Source organism: Etheostoma spectabile, chromosome 9 (genome assembly GCF_008692095.1).
Source record: "Etheostoma spectabile isolate EspeVRDwgs_2016 chromosome 9, UIUC_Espe_1.0, whole genome shotgun sequence".
NCBI lineage: Eukaryota > Metazoa > Chordata > Actinopteri > Perciformes > Percidae > Etheostoma > Etheostoma spectabile.
Genome location: NC_045741.1, coordinates 35,725,178 through 35,741,090, shown reverse-complemented (window position 1 = coordinate 35,741,090; position 15,913 = coordinate 35,725,178). Strand labels below are relative to the sequence as shown.

General features: G+C 41.8%; 1 protein-coding gene across 1 annotated transcript in view; it reads left to right on the top strand.

Annotated features, from left to right (window-relative positions):
- The window catches only part of sema6bb (sema domain, transmembrane domain (TM), and cytoplasmic domain, (semaphorin) 6Bb), a 131,311-nt gene that overhangs the window by 80,968 nt on the left and 34,430 nt on the right, over positions 1-15,913 (top strand). Inside the window, 9 exon segments of the mRNA XM_032524803.1 lie at positions 450-548; positions 1,999-2,089; positions 2,558-2,677; positions 3,238-3,326; positions 4,109-4,292; positions 4,295-4,325; positions 11,411-11,542; positions 12,065-12,214; positions 13,523-13,702. Of these exon segments, the coding sequence (XP_032380694.1) occupies positions 450-548; positions 1,999-2,089; positions 2,558-2,677; positions 3,238-3,326; positions 4,109-4,292; positions 4,295-4,325; positions 11,411-11,542; positions 12,065-12,214; positions 13,523-13,702 (1,076 nt within the window).

Genomic DNA, 15,913 nt, shown 5'->3' with positions numbered 1-15,913 from the left:
GTTTGACGCCTCACGGTGGAGAAATTAGCTTTAAATCTGTTGCTTGTTTTAAAATCCTGAGGCTGGTTTGGATTAGCGTCTGTCAATCACCGTGTGTGTGTGTGTGTGTGTGTGTGTGTGTGTGTGCGTGCGTGTGCGCGTGCGTGTGTGTGTGCGTGTGTGTGTGTGTGCGTGCGTGCGTATGTGTGTGCATGTGAAGAGTGTAGACAGTTAAAGTTAAAGTCTCTGCAGGCTACGTTCAGACTGTATCAATATGATTGACAGCGTTAATGGTGTGATAATTCCGCACATCAGGCAACTGAAAAGCTTCATTTCACAGAGCGGTTTGGATAATCAGTCCCTAAAAAATAAACTTAGTTTTTCCTCTATTCGCTCCATCATTTCGCCTATCTCCTCCTCACTTTTACCCTTCCTGCATATTAAGCTCTCCCTTTCTTTCCTCCCTGCAGGATGAATGCCGTAATTTCATGAAGGTGCTGCTCAGCAGAGAAGGAGGCCTGTTTGTGTGTGGGACCAACGCCTTCAACCCGTTATGTGCCAACTACACTGTAAGTTAACTGTAAGATGTCGTCATGATGATTGGTTTGACGTCACCTTAACTTCTCTTCTTCAACAGAGGTCTTAAACACAATCAGTGCTCTGCCTCTTAGGTGAAAATGTACGGCTTGATTAGAGTTGTTTGCCCGGCACTCAGTGCGGTGTTGACTTCCTCTCCACTTATTTATCCTTCTGTCTGGCAGTTCCAGTGCTTTGTTTCCCTGAGATACAACATTTGTTATTTCTCGGTGGTTAAACTTTGCGGTCTGCCGAGCTTGTTATCGTTGAGAGTCAGAGACGGATAATCAAGAAGAACACAAAGAGTGGAGAATAGGAAGAGGATGGTATTCAGAGAGTAAGGGTGGAGACGTGACTTGATTTCTTTTGCTCATTATTAAGAAAGCAAAGCAATTCCCCAGTTGGAGGCAGAAAATAAGAGACGCCAGAGTTTAAGCTACAAGTGTTAATTGTTGACAGACCTGATTCAAACAATTTGCCGCAGTGTACTCTGACTATTTTTCTCCACCCTGTCCAAAACAAATTCGTCACAGTGTGATGGTTTGTATCCTGAATCCTCCACCATGCAGCCTTATGTGCTCCACTTCCCAACACATCCCTGTCTCGCTCAATTACAGTAACAATTTCAAACTTGTGGAAAGAAAAACTACACATAAATATTAATCATCGCCTTGGCAGATTTTACATCATTTTGCAGGAATATTAACGATGAAGGCAGTTGCGTTGGCAAAAGAAAAAGTGTGGGGGGGGGGATCCTTTCACTATCAAAGGCATTTTGAGATAAGTGTTATTTTCAGTCTCTCACATTTCAAACAAGCTCAACAGCGGAACACTGAGATGAACCTGGCCCATTATCTGTCAGCCACTAATGACATTTTACAACAGTGTATAAAACACCTGCCTCTCCATGATAGGCTTTCTGTTTCTCTGGGGACTAGTTTGCAATGCTAGCTGCTGTTTTATTTATAGCTGTTTTTTTAATAAAACGACCTTTAAATTATTTCCATCTCTGCTGCAAATGAGAATTATACTGTGCTGCTGAAATTGTTTGCTTTCAGCTACTTTTCAGGTGGACATGTTTTTGATTGTGTAATAGAGGGAGAGAGATGCCGAAGATAAATTTCACTGTGTATGCTTGTAGGATTTTATGAGGGTGTATGGCACCCTGTGTGTCTGTATGTGTGTGTTTTATTTATGCATGAGAGGGTGACTCTTGTTGTTGCTGCTGTGCCTAATTGGCAATAGTGAATCATTAGTTTGCACTTAAGGTAACACTCCCTGATTGTCATTCCCTTTGTGGCTTGTTTTCATGATGCTTCTGCAGACACATTCATATTGAGTGATGTGTGTGTGTGTGTGTGTGTGTGTGTGTGTGTGTGTGTGTGTGTGTGTGTGTGTGTGTGTGTGTGTGTGTGTGTGTGTGTGTGTGTGTGTGCGTTCCAGGGAGACACTCTTGAGATGGTAGGAGACACGGTCAGTGGTATGGCGAGATGCCCCTATGACCCCAAACACGCCAATGTAGCTCTGTTTGCAGGTAAGACACTGCTTTAGTTTTAGTTTTTATTCCTCACCTGCAGGTAAATCGGCACTGATGAATATTATTGAAAGCCCACCAGTACAAACTGCAAGCTCAACAAAACGGAGCAATTGGAATTTTTCGGTTGAATTCATCTGCTTTGTATACTTCCTCTGATTTAGACACTCTAAAACACTATAATATAATCAACAGTGTTCTGTGGCTGAAACTGTAGGGAGCCATTACTGTCATCATCCCATTTACTCATATGAGCCAGAAGTAAAACTGTTGGTGTTTTTTGTGTGTGGGAGTGCTGCAAAGTTGCATTTATATTGTTATCCGGTCAGTAATGTTGTGTTTATGATGCAGGACTTTCATAAAATGCTGTTATTCACTCCAGCTGTAAAGTTTGTGGTTATGCTTTGGCAGTCTGTCCAATTCACTAAATTGTGTGTGTTTGTGTGTGTGTGTGTGTGTGTCTGTCAGAGGGGAATCTGTTTACAGCCACAGTGACAGACTTCTTGGCCATCGATGCGGTGATCTATCGTAGCCTTGGGGACAGCCTCGCTCTGCGCACTGTCAAGCACGACTCCAAGTGGTTTAGAGGTACCTACAGACATGTGTGCATCAGAGTCTGGTGTTTTGAGTGTGTGTCAGCATCACTTAGAGGATGCAGGATCGATACATGTGTCAGTGGTAGCAGAGGGCTGAGTCAGCAGCCTGACAACTCCATGTTCAGGTCACTGGACGCCAAGCTGTCAAACGTACTGCTCCCTGACAGAAAATCCGCATCACGGTCAAACCAAATGATGACAACAGGACAAACAAAAAAAAAAAACTACACAATATCAGACACCCAGGTTGTTGCCGGTCCCGGGTGTAATAGAGCCAAAATGCATAGCGTGAAACCGAGTTCTCTGAAACATCAGGGAGTCATAATGCGCTTATTGTTTGGTGTGAAATCCCCTTTCACCATGTAATGAAATTAAGCATGGCCTGTGCCTCTTTCTCACTGACCTCATGTTACCTCTGTGTCATGGGAGCGAATGATGCATTTGCAAATGGAGACACTGTTTACTGTTTGCCTTCTCTTGGTCCATCTACATTACATAACACCTTTTTTCCTCACTGTCTTTCTCTCACCTTTTCTCTCTCTCGCAATATAGAGCCCTATTTTGTCAGTGCTGTGGAGTGGGGACCTCACATCTACTTCTTCTTCAGGGAGATAGCCATGGAGTTCAATTACCTGGAGAAGGTATAGAAGTCATTCTGATGAAAACATATCCCTCTGAACTCCCGGTATTCACACTGAGGAGCTGCTGGTCCATTCAAAGCATATTTTGAAAGGACTGTGGATATGAATGTGTGGTTAAAATGCAACATCATGAAAGCAGATGCCGCTCGAATACATCCCTGCTGCTATTATTTGAATGTCAATATCAACTTTTTTCCAACAGCTACACTGATCAGTCCTCCTCATTATTGCATGTCTGCATATCTAATTCAACAAATCAAGGTCTGAGTAAACAACTCATGTCTGTATTTACCTGAGAAAATCCTTTTTTTATAACTTTATATATTCTCTGTCCTTACCAGAGCTGCTAATAAATTAGTAATTCACATTTGGGAAGTGTTTGCACAAGGTCTCTGGCTTTGACATGTTTATGGAGAGTAGAGTAAATAAAGACTTAAACAGCATCACCGTTGTGTGCATATGGGTGTTCAAAGAAGCAATTTGGAGATGCACTGACATTTTTATTAATAATTGATATTAGATTTTCCATTTTAAAACAATGATCTGTCAAAACCGGGTTTCCACACTACAAATAGCATGTAAGTGACTCTTTACAGCTCACCCTGAATTTGAACTAAATATGCCGTTTTGAAGATGAAACCCAAAGCTTGCTCCCCAGCTAATCATTGGAGTGATATGTCAGCTGTACTTATATGGATACATCTGTCAGTATGTTGCAAGTGTATTTTGCACAGTCATTTTCCAATGTCTACATCTGCCCACATCTGCTTCTCTACGTACAGGTGGTGGTGTCACGTGTGGCGCGGGTGTGCAAACGCGACCTGGGTGGGTCTCAGCGCGTCCTGGAGAAGCAGTGGACATCGTTCCTGAAGGCCCGTCTGAACTGCTCCGTCCCCGGGGATTCTCACTTCTACTTTAACCTGCTCCACTCCACCAGCCCCATCATCAGGATGCACGGCAGGGACATAATCTGGGGGTGTTTTCTACACCAGCAAACAGGTACAACATACACAACGTATTAACACATACCTTTAAACAAGCGCCAAGGAACACAAATATGTATTTTCTCTGTTACACTTAGCAACGGTCTGTTATACAGAAATAGCAGACTGACAGAAGGCTGTGATGGACCAATCAGAATCACATATTTAACCAATCCATTTTTTTTTTCTCAATTTGTTATTCCTTAAAATGAATAGCACTTCTATTTATTACTGCTCCGCAATCTTTCTATGTCGTACTCCAAAGCAAGTGCAAACCCTGGTTGGTAATCTCTCCTCCAGATCGATAATCAACCTGTCTGCCTACAAATACGTAAGCTTAATTTGTGTGTGTGTGTCGCCCCTATTTTTCACCAAGCACGTTTCCAGTCAATGCTTGATATTCTACCAGCTACGCCACAGAGCGTGCGTTAGGCAGCTCTCAGCTCCGCTAAAAATATAAATTTAGATTTTGGTCAATTTACCAAAAGACACCCCCCAATATCTTTTATGTCTCCTTTACGACACCACGGACAACAATAGATTTATCTTGGGGGTTGAAAAACACAATAGACATCACAGATCTTTTTTTTGAGGACAACACCAGAAAATAGAAGACATGGGGTTTAACTGGAGTGCTTTTCAGTGGTAGGTAGATACTTGCTTAAAGGTCCCATGGCATGAAAATGTCACTTTTTGAGGTTTTTTAACATTACTATGCGTTCCCCCAGCCTGCCTATGGTCTCCCAGTGGCTAGAAATGGAGATAGTAAACCGAGCCCTGGGTATCCTGCTCTGCCTTTAAGAAAATGAAAGCTCAGATGGGCTGATCTGGAATCTTGCTCCTTATGAGGTCATAAGGGGCAAGGTTACCTCCCCTTTCTCTGCTTTGCCCGCTGTTGGAATTTAAAATTTATATGTGCTTGATTGTTAGGGATGCTTCCTGAGTCTGGTTTCAGTCCCTCTTTTACAGCTCACTTATCTTTTGCTTTGCAAGTCCTGAACTGAGAGTCATAAACCTTCAGTCACATTCCATCTGAAAGATAACAAATAAGCACACAGACACATCACTTTGATCAAGAGACCCCACCGTTGTGAATAAGACTGGGGGTCCAAGATCCAGAGAGGCAGACAAATTTGGGGGAGAGCCGTGTTAGGTTCACTCTGTATTTGTCTCAGGATATATCCTATGTAATAAATGGATTCACACATCAACATCTGAGATTTTGACTACTAATTGAATGAACCCTGAGAATGGAGCAGGATTTAGCTCCAACACCGCCCAGAGAATTTGGCCCGCCCATGAGAGAGAGACATCATGGTTTTCAAATGAGCAAAGTGCCCCCCCTCCTCCTCAAAAGCTTCAGACTCAGAAATGGCACATACTAAGGAAAGCTCATTGAGGTTGAATTTTGGGAAAGACACTTCAGATATATATATATATATAAAAGCATCCAAAGAGCACCATGTCATGGGACCTTTAATAAACACGGGATTGTTCTGTAGAGTATTTGTAGAGACAATAAAAATCTGCGAGTCTGACACGCAATTTCTAGACGCCCTGTGTAGATTCGGAGTAACAGAAGTGGCTTAAGTGGAGGGATTCAAATCCAAGTCTTCTCTGGAAAGAGAAAGAGGCATTCAATCAGAGTGTTTTATAAGAAATACTCAGACATAGAAACACATCTTGACATACTTCCCTTGAAGAATACTTCCCGTGATAGACACCCAGTGTGAAGCAGCACTAACACTGCTCACCTTGAAAAATATAGGACCACCAGAGTTGTTCCTTCACCTATGAAGTTGGAAAGAGCAAGGCTTCCTACAGGCCAATCAAAGCTCCAGAGAAATGAAAGCGGCTGTGTGGAGGTACAAAGGTCAAGATTGTGGGGAACACAGTAATTTAAGGCACATGGCATGCTTTCACTGAGGACAAAAGGATGATTTGTTGAAAGACAAGATTAAATTGAAAAAGGTGAGAGGACAGTGCTGCCTGTCAAATGCCTGTTGGTATTTGCAGTCAGACACAACACAAAAAGCAAACCAGAAAGAACAAACAAGAAAGTGGGCCAAAAATATTTATGTGAGCTGCACATACTAAATACTTGGGATCCTAAATGCTTTAAATATATATTTGTATGTATATTAAAGAGTCACTATTGTTCTGAAGTGATCTAGTATTACATTTTCCTGAAACAACTAAGAACACTGCCACAGTGGATCTCATCCCACTCAATTCCCCCTGCGGCAAGTGCAAGAAGAATTAGAGTAATCTACTAATTGTGCTTTGTTGAAATGCTGCATTTTTAGCTATTTTTCAACATTAGCAAGAAAACATGATCCTAATACTCAATGAGGGAGATTCATTTACTTGTTAATAGACAAACTGTAGTGTGCACGTTTGTGGGAACATCCTTTATGCATCCTCCAAGTTTCACAAGGATGTACATACTCTTTCAAATAAGGTATTGCATCTGCATTTTGCGGTCTGAGTGACTAAAATCCTTTAAAAAAAAAAAGTCTGTATACTTTTTCTGTAATGGCCACTCACTTTACATTATCTAATTGGTCCTGACACCACTTACTGTGTTGGGTAGTGCAAGGCATTGAAGCAAACATATTTAAACTTTGATTTTGACTCTGGTCTGAAATCAATACAGTGCCTCACTTAAATGCAGCCAGCATCTTAGCTATCACCTGTCAGTGGTCCCAGGGCAATAGCTCAGTTTTTTAGGATGTAAGACAAGATGTGTCTTAAAGCACTGGGCTACCAGTAACAGACAGGACAGAAACAGGGGAAGAGAGACAATCAGAGAGTAAATGCGATAGGAGAGAAGACAGAGAGAAGAATAAAGAGATGGATAAAAAATCTCAAGGACAAGGAAGTCAATAATGGACAACACATGCATCCCTCCCTCCCTCTCTCTCTCTCTCTCTCTCTCTCTCTCTCTCTCTCTCTCCTCTCTCTCTCTCTCTCTGAGATCTAAAACTGTTTCATCAGCTGCATCTTATCTGCGTGTTTGGAAGGCGTACGCTGCGAGAAGGGGCCACTGCCTGCAGAGACAGATGGATGTACACACCCACACACACACACACACACACACACAAACACACATGCACACACACTCATACACAAACACTCACATGCACACACACAAACACACACATGCAGAAACATCCTTACAATGGTTCCCAGATAACAGCAGTTGCAGCATACTACCAAGGAGAACCAGCTGAACACACACACCCCTGCTTGGGTAAACGGCTACTGATTCCTATTTTAAATAACTGCCAGCAGAGAGAGGAGAGAGAGAGAGAGAGAGAGAGAGAGAGAGAGAGAGAAAAAGAGAAAGAGAAAGAGAAAGAGAGAGGCAGACACTTGATGGAGAAAAATGAACACAAAGAGAATGAGAGAATGTGTTAGCTGAGCTGCAAAACTCCCAATGGCCCCGTGTGGCCCACTGCGTCGGACTAGCTAAGTGCTCGCCAGACAAATTGCTTTCACTGGCAGCGTGTAGTGAAAACAGCATGAAGCAAGAGTAAGGACATAGCTATTCTTTCCTGCCATTTGGCCCTGGGCAGCATATATGGGACTGTAGTTTGGGAATAACTGCATGGAGTCAAGGTTTAACTGGGCCCTCCCGGAGTCTCTCTGAAGTCATAGTCATGTTCTCCTCAGCCCGCATACTCCAAAGATAATTTTTCAGCCACAAATAAGCTTCTCAAATGTTATGAAGTTGCATTTTTGTGAGATCCTTCAGTCTCTACTTTCAGAGTATAAAATCGCCTCCAGTTGTCGATTCTTTTGTGCATCCACTTCTGAAGCCCCAGGCCCTTCCTCTCGAAGAGGGATGAAAGAAGAGCTCGGATTTCCTACTGAGCATCTCCTGCACTCAAACTCCTAAAGCTCAAGAGGTCAAGGAGGTGTAGGGAGCAACAGCAAACTCAAAAAAAGGAGAATGAAAATATGAAACCGTTGGGGAGAAGAATAGGAAAGAAAGTATATTTTGCTTTATTTAGCAGCTCGAATAAGTGTGTATATGTCAACAGAACAGCAGCAAGATGTCAAATGGAATGCTTGCTGTCATCATGCTGCACTGGACTGGTAGTGAAAAACAAACAATTCTCATTATTTCTAAGCTTATTGTTTTGGCAGCTGAAAATGTCTATTGCTGCTGGAGCAGACTGGCGTGGGCTCATTAGGCTTAATGGAGCCACGCAGGAATGCAAGGAAAACATCCCATGCAAAGTAAAGTAAATCTAGTGCATCCTGAGAGTGGGAGGCCATGTTTGGTTTTGGTTGTAAAGAATCCCATGTGAAGGGGTCAGACAGCAGGATGTCCCTCTGGGAAAACACGACAGCAGAGGGGATATGAGGAGGACTAGGAGCAGGAGGAAAACAGGTTTACTGTGCCAAAAAAAGTGTGACACAAGGGAGAAGGCACAGATGTGCAAGCTAGTCCCCCCAGGCCTGCACAGGTAGAGAAGGCAGGGGATGCATGGTGAGGGATCTTGCTCAGGGTTGAGAAATGGGTAGGGGAAAGGAACACCATGTGTAGTTGACAGCAGAGCCATGTCACAAGGAAAATACAGAGTTGTTACAGTGGTGTTCACTATAGTGCACATGAGCCTGAATAGTCACGATAGGGAGAGAAAGAATATCTGCTGGGACCTGATGTGGAAAGGTCAAGAAAATGAAATGAAAAATGAGAACAGTTGGGAGGTTTGTGGTAGAATAAATGAAAGAAAACGGATGACTGAATAATATTAGAGATTAAGATAAAGGGTAGAAGTTCAGGAGGTGCAGAGAAAAGAGTCTCATCATTAAGGCCTAAGTTGAAAGGGTTTAATATGAAACCTTTCATGATTTTGATCATAGTTTAGATCGGTACTGTATTGTGTACAAAACTGTACATTGGTCTGTTCTAAATGACTACCATATGATTGGTCAGAAATACCTGTTAACAATCTTTCAACACTTGAAAAGATAACAAATGAGCCTACTTTCCAAAATGTCAAACGATTCCTTTAAAATCCCGGCGGAGCCTTGTTCTACTGAACAAACAGTTTAGTGCGCTACGTTTATTCCATCATGGCACCCAAATCTGATTTGGCCGGGGAAAAAAAGTAACATAGTTTATCTGAAACCCCTCTGGATTCATACTAGGTGAGCTGGAAATCAAGTCAAGTCAGTCAGTGAAGTTAACAAACTCAAAAATGATTGAAAAACATATACTCGCTGTAAAATAAATTTGTACTTTCAGAGATTTCGGATTTCTTAACCTTGGATTTTTTGAAAAACATTGAACAAAAATGATACAGCGCCCAAGGGGTTAAGTGATATCATATTTCACAAGGTCTTTATTTTTGTATGTTTTTTGTATGAGTGTACAACATTTACATTATCTACAATTCATCAGAGTTAAACACCTAATTAAAGGATTGACATTGAAACGTCCCCTGGCTCCTACCTTCTCCTCTTCTTGTCTTCCCATACAAGGCTTCATGTGTCTGGGAGGACCGTGTTATTCCAAGCTGTCAGAGATCTTGTTAAACAGTGAGGAAGTAGTCTCCGCAGCAGTCCTCCCAAACGGACACCCTATGCATCTTGTCTGGACAGCCTGTCACTCAACCCAAGCCAAGGAAAGAGTGAAGGACGGACAAATGCTGGTGGACTGAGAGGGATAGAGAGAGGGACAGGCAAAATATGAAAGTAAACAAAGTAAAGTGTGCAAGGCCACTGTGAGAATAATTTAAAAGTATTTGTGCACAAGAACACAACACACATGGACTCATGGGGTGAAAGCAAGGAGTGGTGGCATAAAGCAAAGAAAGGAAGCCAAGCTGGCACCAGAGCAGAGCTGGCCAACATGTCACACATAACATCTGGTGCCGCCGGTGCTAAGAGACACACCGTATCGTCCACATGCCTGCAGCTCCCCCACGCTGGCCGGGGTTGAGTCACATCCCTGCCTATGAATGATAAGCACTGAGGGAGACGGCATGACCTGATCAAATGGCACATCAGGAGAGCACAGCTCCCTGCTGCAACAGAAATCCAGCCTTCGGGTGCTGCCTTTCCAAACAAACCCTTCTATGGCTTTCAAAGGGGCACTCAACAGAAACGCCGCTCAGAATTACCAGGGCAGGCCCTCAAATCACCAGTTGGACGTTTATGTTTTAAGAAATAAAAGAGAGAAAGAAGGCTGGAAACAGATGGGGTATGTGTGGTACTGTTATAGCAGCAGGTTGCAGGTGACTCAGTCTCTCAGGTTTTTTCAATGCATGGGTATCGCTAAGCTATTAGCATTTAGTCACTAGCTCTCACACCACGCACACCATTAGTCATTGACGAGGACACAGTCAGAGCAGAGAGTTAAGTCTCAGAGCATAAAGCATGGGATGTGTTTTTAAAACTCATTCCTTATCTCATCCTGACACTTCTTTATTTCTCTGTCTCAGTAGTGCTTCCCCTAGCCAAAAACACAAAAAGAGATAGTGAAGAGTGTAACTTTGTGAATCATTTTGTTGTTTGTGTGTATGTGTGTGGGCTACGGACACATTTTAAGCAGATGTTCTGTTCCCTGTTGCAGGGTAAGTAGTAAAGCAGACCCCCACCCCCTTTAGAAAAGGCAAAGTATTCAGTGACTCATATCCTATTTAGTTTTATATTCCACAAATTCCAGCCAAGACCTTTTCAGGTGTCTAATCTAGTCATTGGATCCGGTGCCTATCTATTCTTCGCCCACGGAGTTCACATCTTCTGTCTTATCCAGTCTTTCTTTCCGTCTCAGTGACAATTTCCGTTGTGTTCAAGTTTTTGAATGTCAAAATATGAACAGCCCAAATCCAATTTGTAATCTTCTCTGGAAGCCTGTTCCTTTCTCACACCAACAATTGACTTTCTACATTTGAAATTCTTTCCTTTCTTCTTTTCTATTTTTCAGTATTATCTACCTTGTCTTTTTTATTCCAACATTTATTCTTTCTGCACCCCTGTAAAAAAGTAAAGCCCACTTGAAGCAAGACTGACAGTCATTTTATGTCAGTTCAAAGTATTTCATCAATTGACTGTCTCTGTCTCAATCTCCCTCTGTCTCCATAGTATTCCGGGTTCGGCGGTGTGTGCCTTCGACATGGAGCAGCTGGCTGGGGTGTTTGAAGGGAGGTTCAAGGAGCAGAAATCACCTGAGTCTATTTGGACGCCTGTTCCAGATGAAGTCATCCCGAAGCCAAGGTGCAGATGGCTGTAATCAATTAATGCACCTGTGTTCATGGGGTTATCAGGAAGAAAACTGTATTATGAACCACCTGTATTCAATTCCGTCATAATACTGTTCTATAAAGGTGTGTTTTGCGGGTTGCAGGTTTGATTCCAGTTACAAGGTGAAACAAGTTGATTTTACACACATGTAATGGAGAATGCAGGAAGATGCTGTACATGATATTACGGCCTATATAAAGTTCAGTGAAATTAAAGTCACAGGGATGTAAGAAATTCATTCTTCACGAGGACACACATTGTTCTTTGCCAAAGTAAAGGCAACTATCCCATCGCTTGACAAAATGTTTCAAATAACAGATTCTTTTGACTATATAAAAAAAGTCATCTTTTGAAAAAGTGCTATATGTCTGCATGTGAGACAATAAGACAGTCTAGACTGCTTCATTATATAACTATATCTATGCTGAGGCCTAAAATAGTCATAAAAGAGCCTAAGTACTGTCTGTTAAACATGTGCTGGAACTTTGTCCCCAGACCCGGTGGCTGTGCCATTCAAGGTTCCAAGTTTAACTCCTCGAATGTGTTCCCTGATGAGATGCTCAACTTTGTCAAAACCCATCCTCTGATGGATGAAGCCGTCCCGTCACTCGGACAAAGACCCTGGATAGTCAGAACCATGGTCAGGTGAGACTGAGCTCAGATAAGTAGTTAGACACCAAACCCTGGCTGATTATGTTAGGAGACATTTTTAATTAACATATCTTGCAAGTTGCAAAATGTTGATAGGAAATGTATTTGATTGGAATTTGTATTTTTTGTAATACAATACAATATTCAACTGAAGTATAATAATTGTTTCATGGTTATTTTTTGATTGCTTAATGTTCAGGAAAGAATGCAGTCTTGAGTAATTATCGGAAAAGTCAAAATTGACTTGAAGAGTGAGACAGGGTGTATTTACATTATTAACTTTTAACAGAAACCATACTCCTATCCTAACTGTGATGCTTTGTTTTTTTGCAAACCCTCCACCCAGACCACCACCATATGACTTTTATTCACTTTTACAACTTTACATTTCCTGCACTTGTAATTTTTTTTTACCGTTGAACATAATCCAAGCAGCAATTAAATTACTATCAAGACATACAGTACATTTGGAAAAACAAATTAGTGGTATATAACCAAACTTTCTGTACAAAAAAGAAGCTGAGTTCTAACTGCCAAACAACGCATGCTGTAAAATCTGCTAATTATATTTTACAAACTTAATTGGATAAGTTCAGTGAACACTGAGCAGTACTGAGTTTATCAACTCATCATTTCAAGTCACTGTACTGGTTATGTAATTATCTGAAAATAATAAATAAGTCGACTTGAAATTAACCAAACGTATACTCAAGATCAAATGTGAGTTGATCCCACTAAACCCCTGTTTGATGTTTTACAGTGTAGCAGACAGGGTTGCAGACATACACAGATATATGTAAGCAAACGCACACATGCTCTGTCTGTCTGTGGATTCCTTCTGTTGGAGTTAAACTGGCTGGGTGTTGAAGCCCGTGGTAGCAGGCAAGCAGCTTGTTAAACAGCACAACATGGCTTCAGTCTATTCTCGTATACTGGCTCATACACACAGGACTGTGTGTAGTTCAGCATCACTCTGCTATTGTTCCAAGACAAGCCCATTTACTTGACTGATATTATTAATGACTGAACGTCTGCCATAATTAGTTTATTATGCAAATTTGATGAGCAGTTTCTTCTCTGTGGAATTCATTTCATTTTGCAGTGACTCAAGAGAATATGGCATATTATCATTTAAATTCACAAGAGTCTGTCTTTTACACCTAAACCAATCAGTTGCAATGCACTCAAATCATTATTTTTGCCTCTCTGAGCTACTTGATCATGCTTTTATCTTTTATGGAGGAAAAGTCCCAAATAAGTCACACAGCTCTGTGGCATTAATGCAGTGCTTTGTCTCTCCAGGTACCAGCTGAATAAGATGGTGGTGGACACAGAAGCTGGGCCTTATAGAAACCGAACCGTTCTGTTTCTCGGGTCAAGCAGAGGGACCATCCTCAAGTTCCTGATCATGCCCAACCAGGACAACACCGTCACCAACAGCAACATCTTCCTGGAGGAACTGGAGGGATTCAACCCTGATAAGTAAGACGTCAATGCTTACAGAAAGGAAATTGATTTGTGAGTTTGTTAAATGACGTCTTGGTTAGTGAGCTTTACCTGATTTTATTTTACCGTTATTTTGTAACCCGTTTTCATTCTTTATGCTAAGCTAAGCATAAAGAATTGACTGCTGGCGTTCACACAGACAGTATATTTACTGTACAATCTGATTGGTGTCAATCTTCTCATCTAACTCTCAACAAAAAAAAAAGTATTGTATTTCCCAAAATGCCAAATTACTCCTTTACGGCACAGACCTGCACAGTTAGAGAGCTTGGTGTAAAATAGCGCAAGACATACACAGCAGTAGAGGGGAGGAAAGGGATGAATGACATCTGGGGTTGATATATACACAGCGAGGAGAGCTGTTGGTGTGATATGCCTAGAAAAAGAGTTGCAAGGTAGAAAAAAAGGCATGACATGTCCTCGAAACACAATGTGTCCTGAATTATGCAGAAACCCTCACCTATTCCTCGAGAGATACACATAATTGTGCAGGAGCTGAGCCGATGCAACCCCCATGCAGAGAATACAAATAGGGCAAAACAGAAAAGAATATGATTACAGGCTTATATTTCTTATCAGGAAATCTGAACATCTTCTAATGAGGTTGAGGACATACTGTATAACGGCATTATGGGGAAAATATAAGAAAGTAATGAAATGATGATAAAATCATATTATCCTTAATCTTGACCAAAATTACACACTTTCAGGAAAAATGACCTCTTATCTTTTAAGCTAAATCATATTTAATATCTGGATCTTAACAAAAGATCGGAGTGGGCTTCTTGTCCCTTTCTAATTAGCATTGTGTACGAGGCAGGCAGCTTTGAGGTTTCATTGGCTGTCCATCACTACGTAATGAACACTGGGTACAATGCCTTTTTCAATCTTCATTTTTGCTTTTGTTCCCTCTTGAGATGCAGTGTTCAACTTGGTGGATGGCTGCAGGCTGGGGGGAAGAAGATTTTCACACAGATGTAGGCAGATTTAGCTAGCGATTATCTTTCACCAAGGCTAATTAGAGGCATTTAAAAAGAAAGAAAATGTTTCTAAACACAAGATTTCTGTCGTGGTAATTGTGCTCCCTGATATACTATTTCTCCTGCAATGAGAGGAAACCAAACGATTATTTCTCAAACCAACTGGCTGGAAACACACTTTCTTCCTTCAGTGTAGTCCAATCCACTTGTACTGTTCTTATTTAGTAATCAACATTATTTCTTTCCCAACCCCTCCAAAATATCCGCACTAATTTGTGTCTCAGCTTATTAGTACTGCTTCATGCTTGACAAAATGAGGGATAGGATGGCAAGTGAAATGACAGGACTGTGTGATGGACGAGCTGCTGTGGACTGGAGCCAGTGTGTGAGGGATAATTTGGTGTGCATGGTGAGCCCACCAGTAGGTCAGTGACAGTCACACAGCTGTAACAGCAGGCACCCTGCTAATCAGGAGACAGAGCACAGCCACATCACTTCATTTTATGCTCCAGTCCAGGCCAACTCCAACCTCACCTTACATACACAGACATAGAGATACCTTGTGCCCTGTAATAAACCCCAGGGTACACAGGAGCAGGGTCACTAACACAGTCATCTTTTAGGAAGTCAGCATAGGAATAAATCACTGCTCTGTGATTGACTGGGTGCCATGATGGACCAGGAAATAAGAGAGATGTAACACTAACAGAACCTGTATCTTCTTCTGTTTTCTCCCCTCCATCTGATCCTGGCTCTGCCCCTTGTATTTTCTTTTCATGATTCTCCTGTCGTTGTTTCTTTGCCATTTTCCTGCATTTGTTAGCTGTTTATTCAGTTTTTCACTTTCCCCAACATCTGCTCCCCCTCTTTTTCCCTGCTTTCCGTGATATTGTCTGTGAAGAATGACTCACAGCTTGGCCTTAGCAGAATGATAGATTCTTCTTAATGACTATGGGTCCGCTGCAATGTTATTACCATAAACCATCCAGATACAACTGATGCATGAGTGCACATGTGCATAAAAAGGTATAAATCCGCTGCACGGAGGTAAGTCGGTGCCAGCTATCGTAGCTCTAAGTGCCAATTAGAAGCGATTCAGCTCCTGGCTGCTGTTTTTTTGTTGGCCAGCCGACCTCTCGAACCTATATACAATCAGCACAGTGCATATTTGGATGGACACTGTAACATCTGGCTACACAGCTACCTC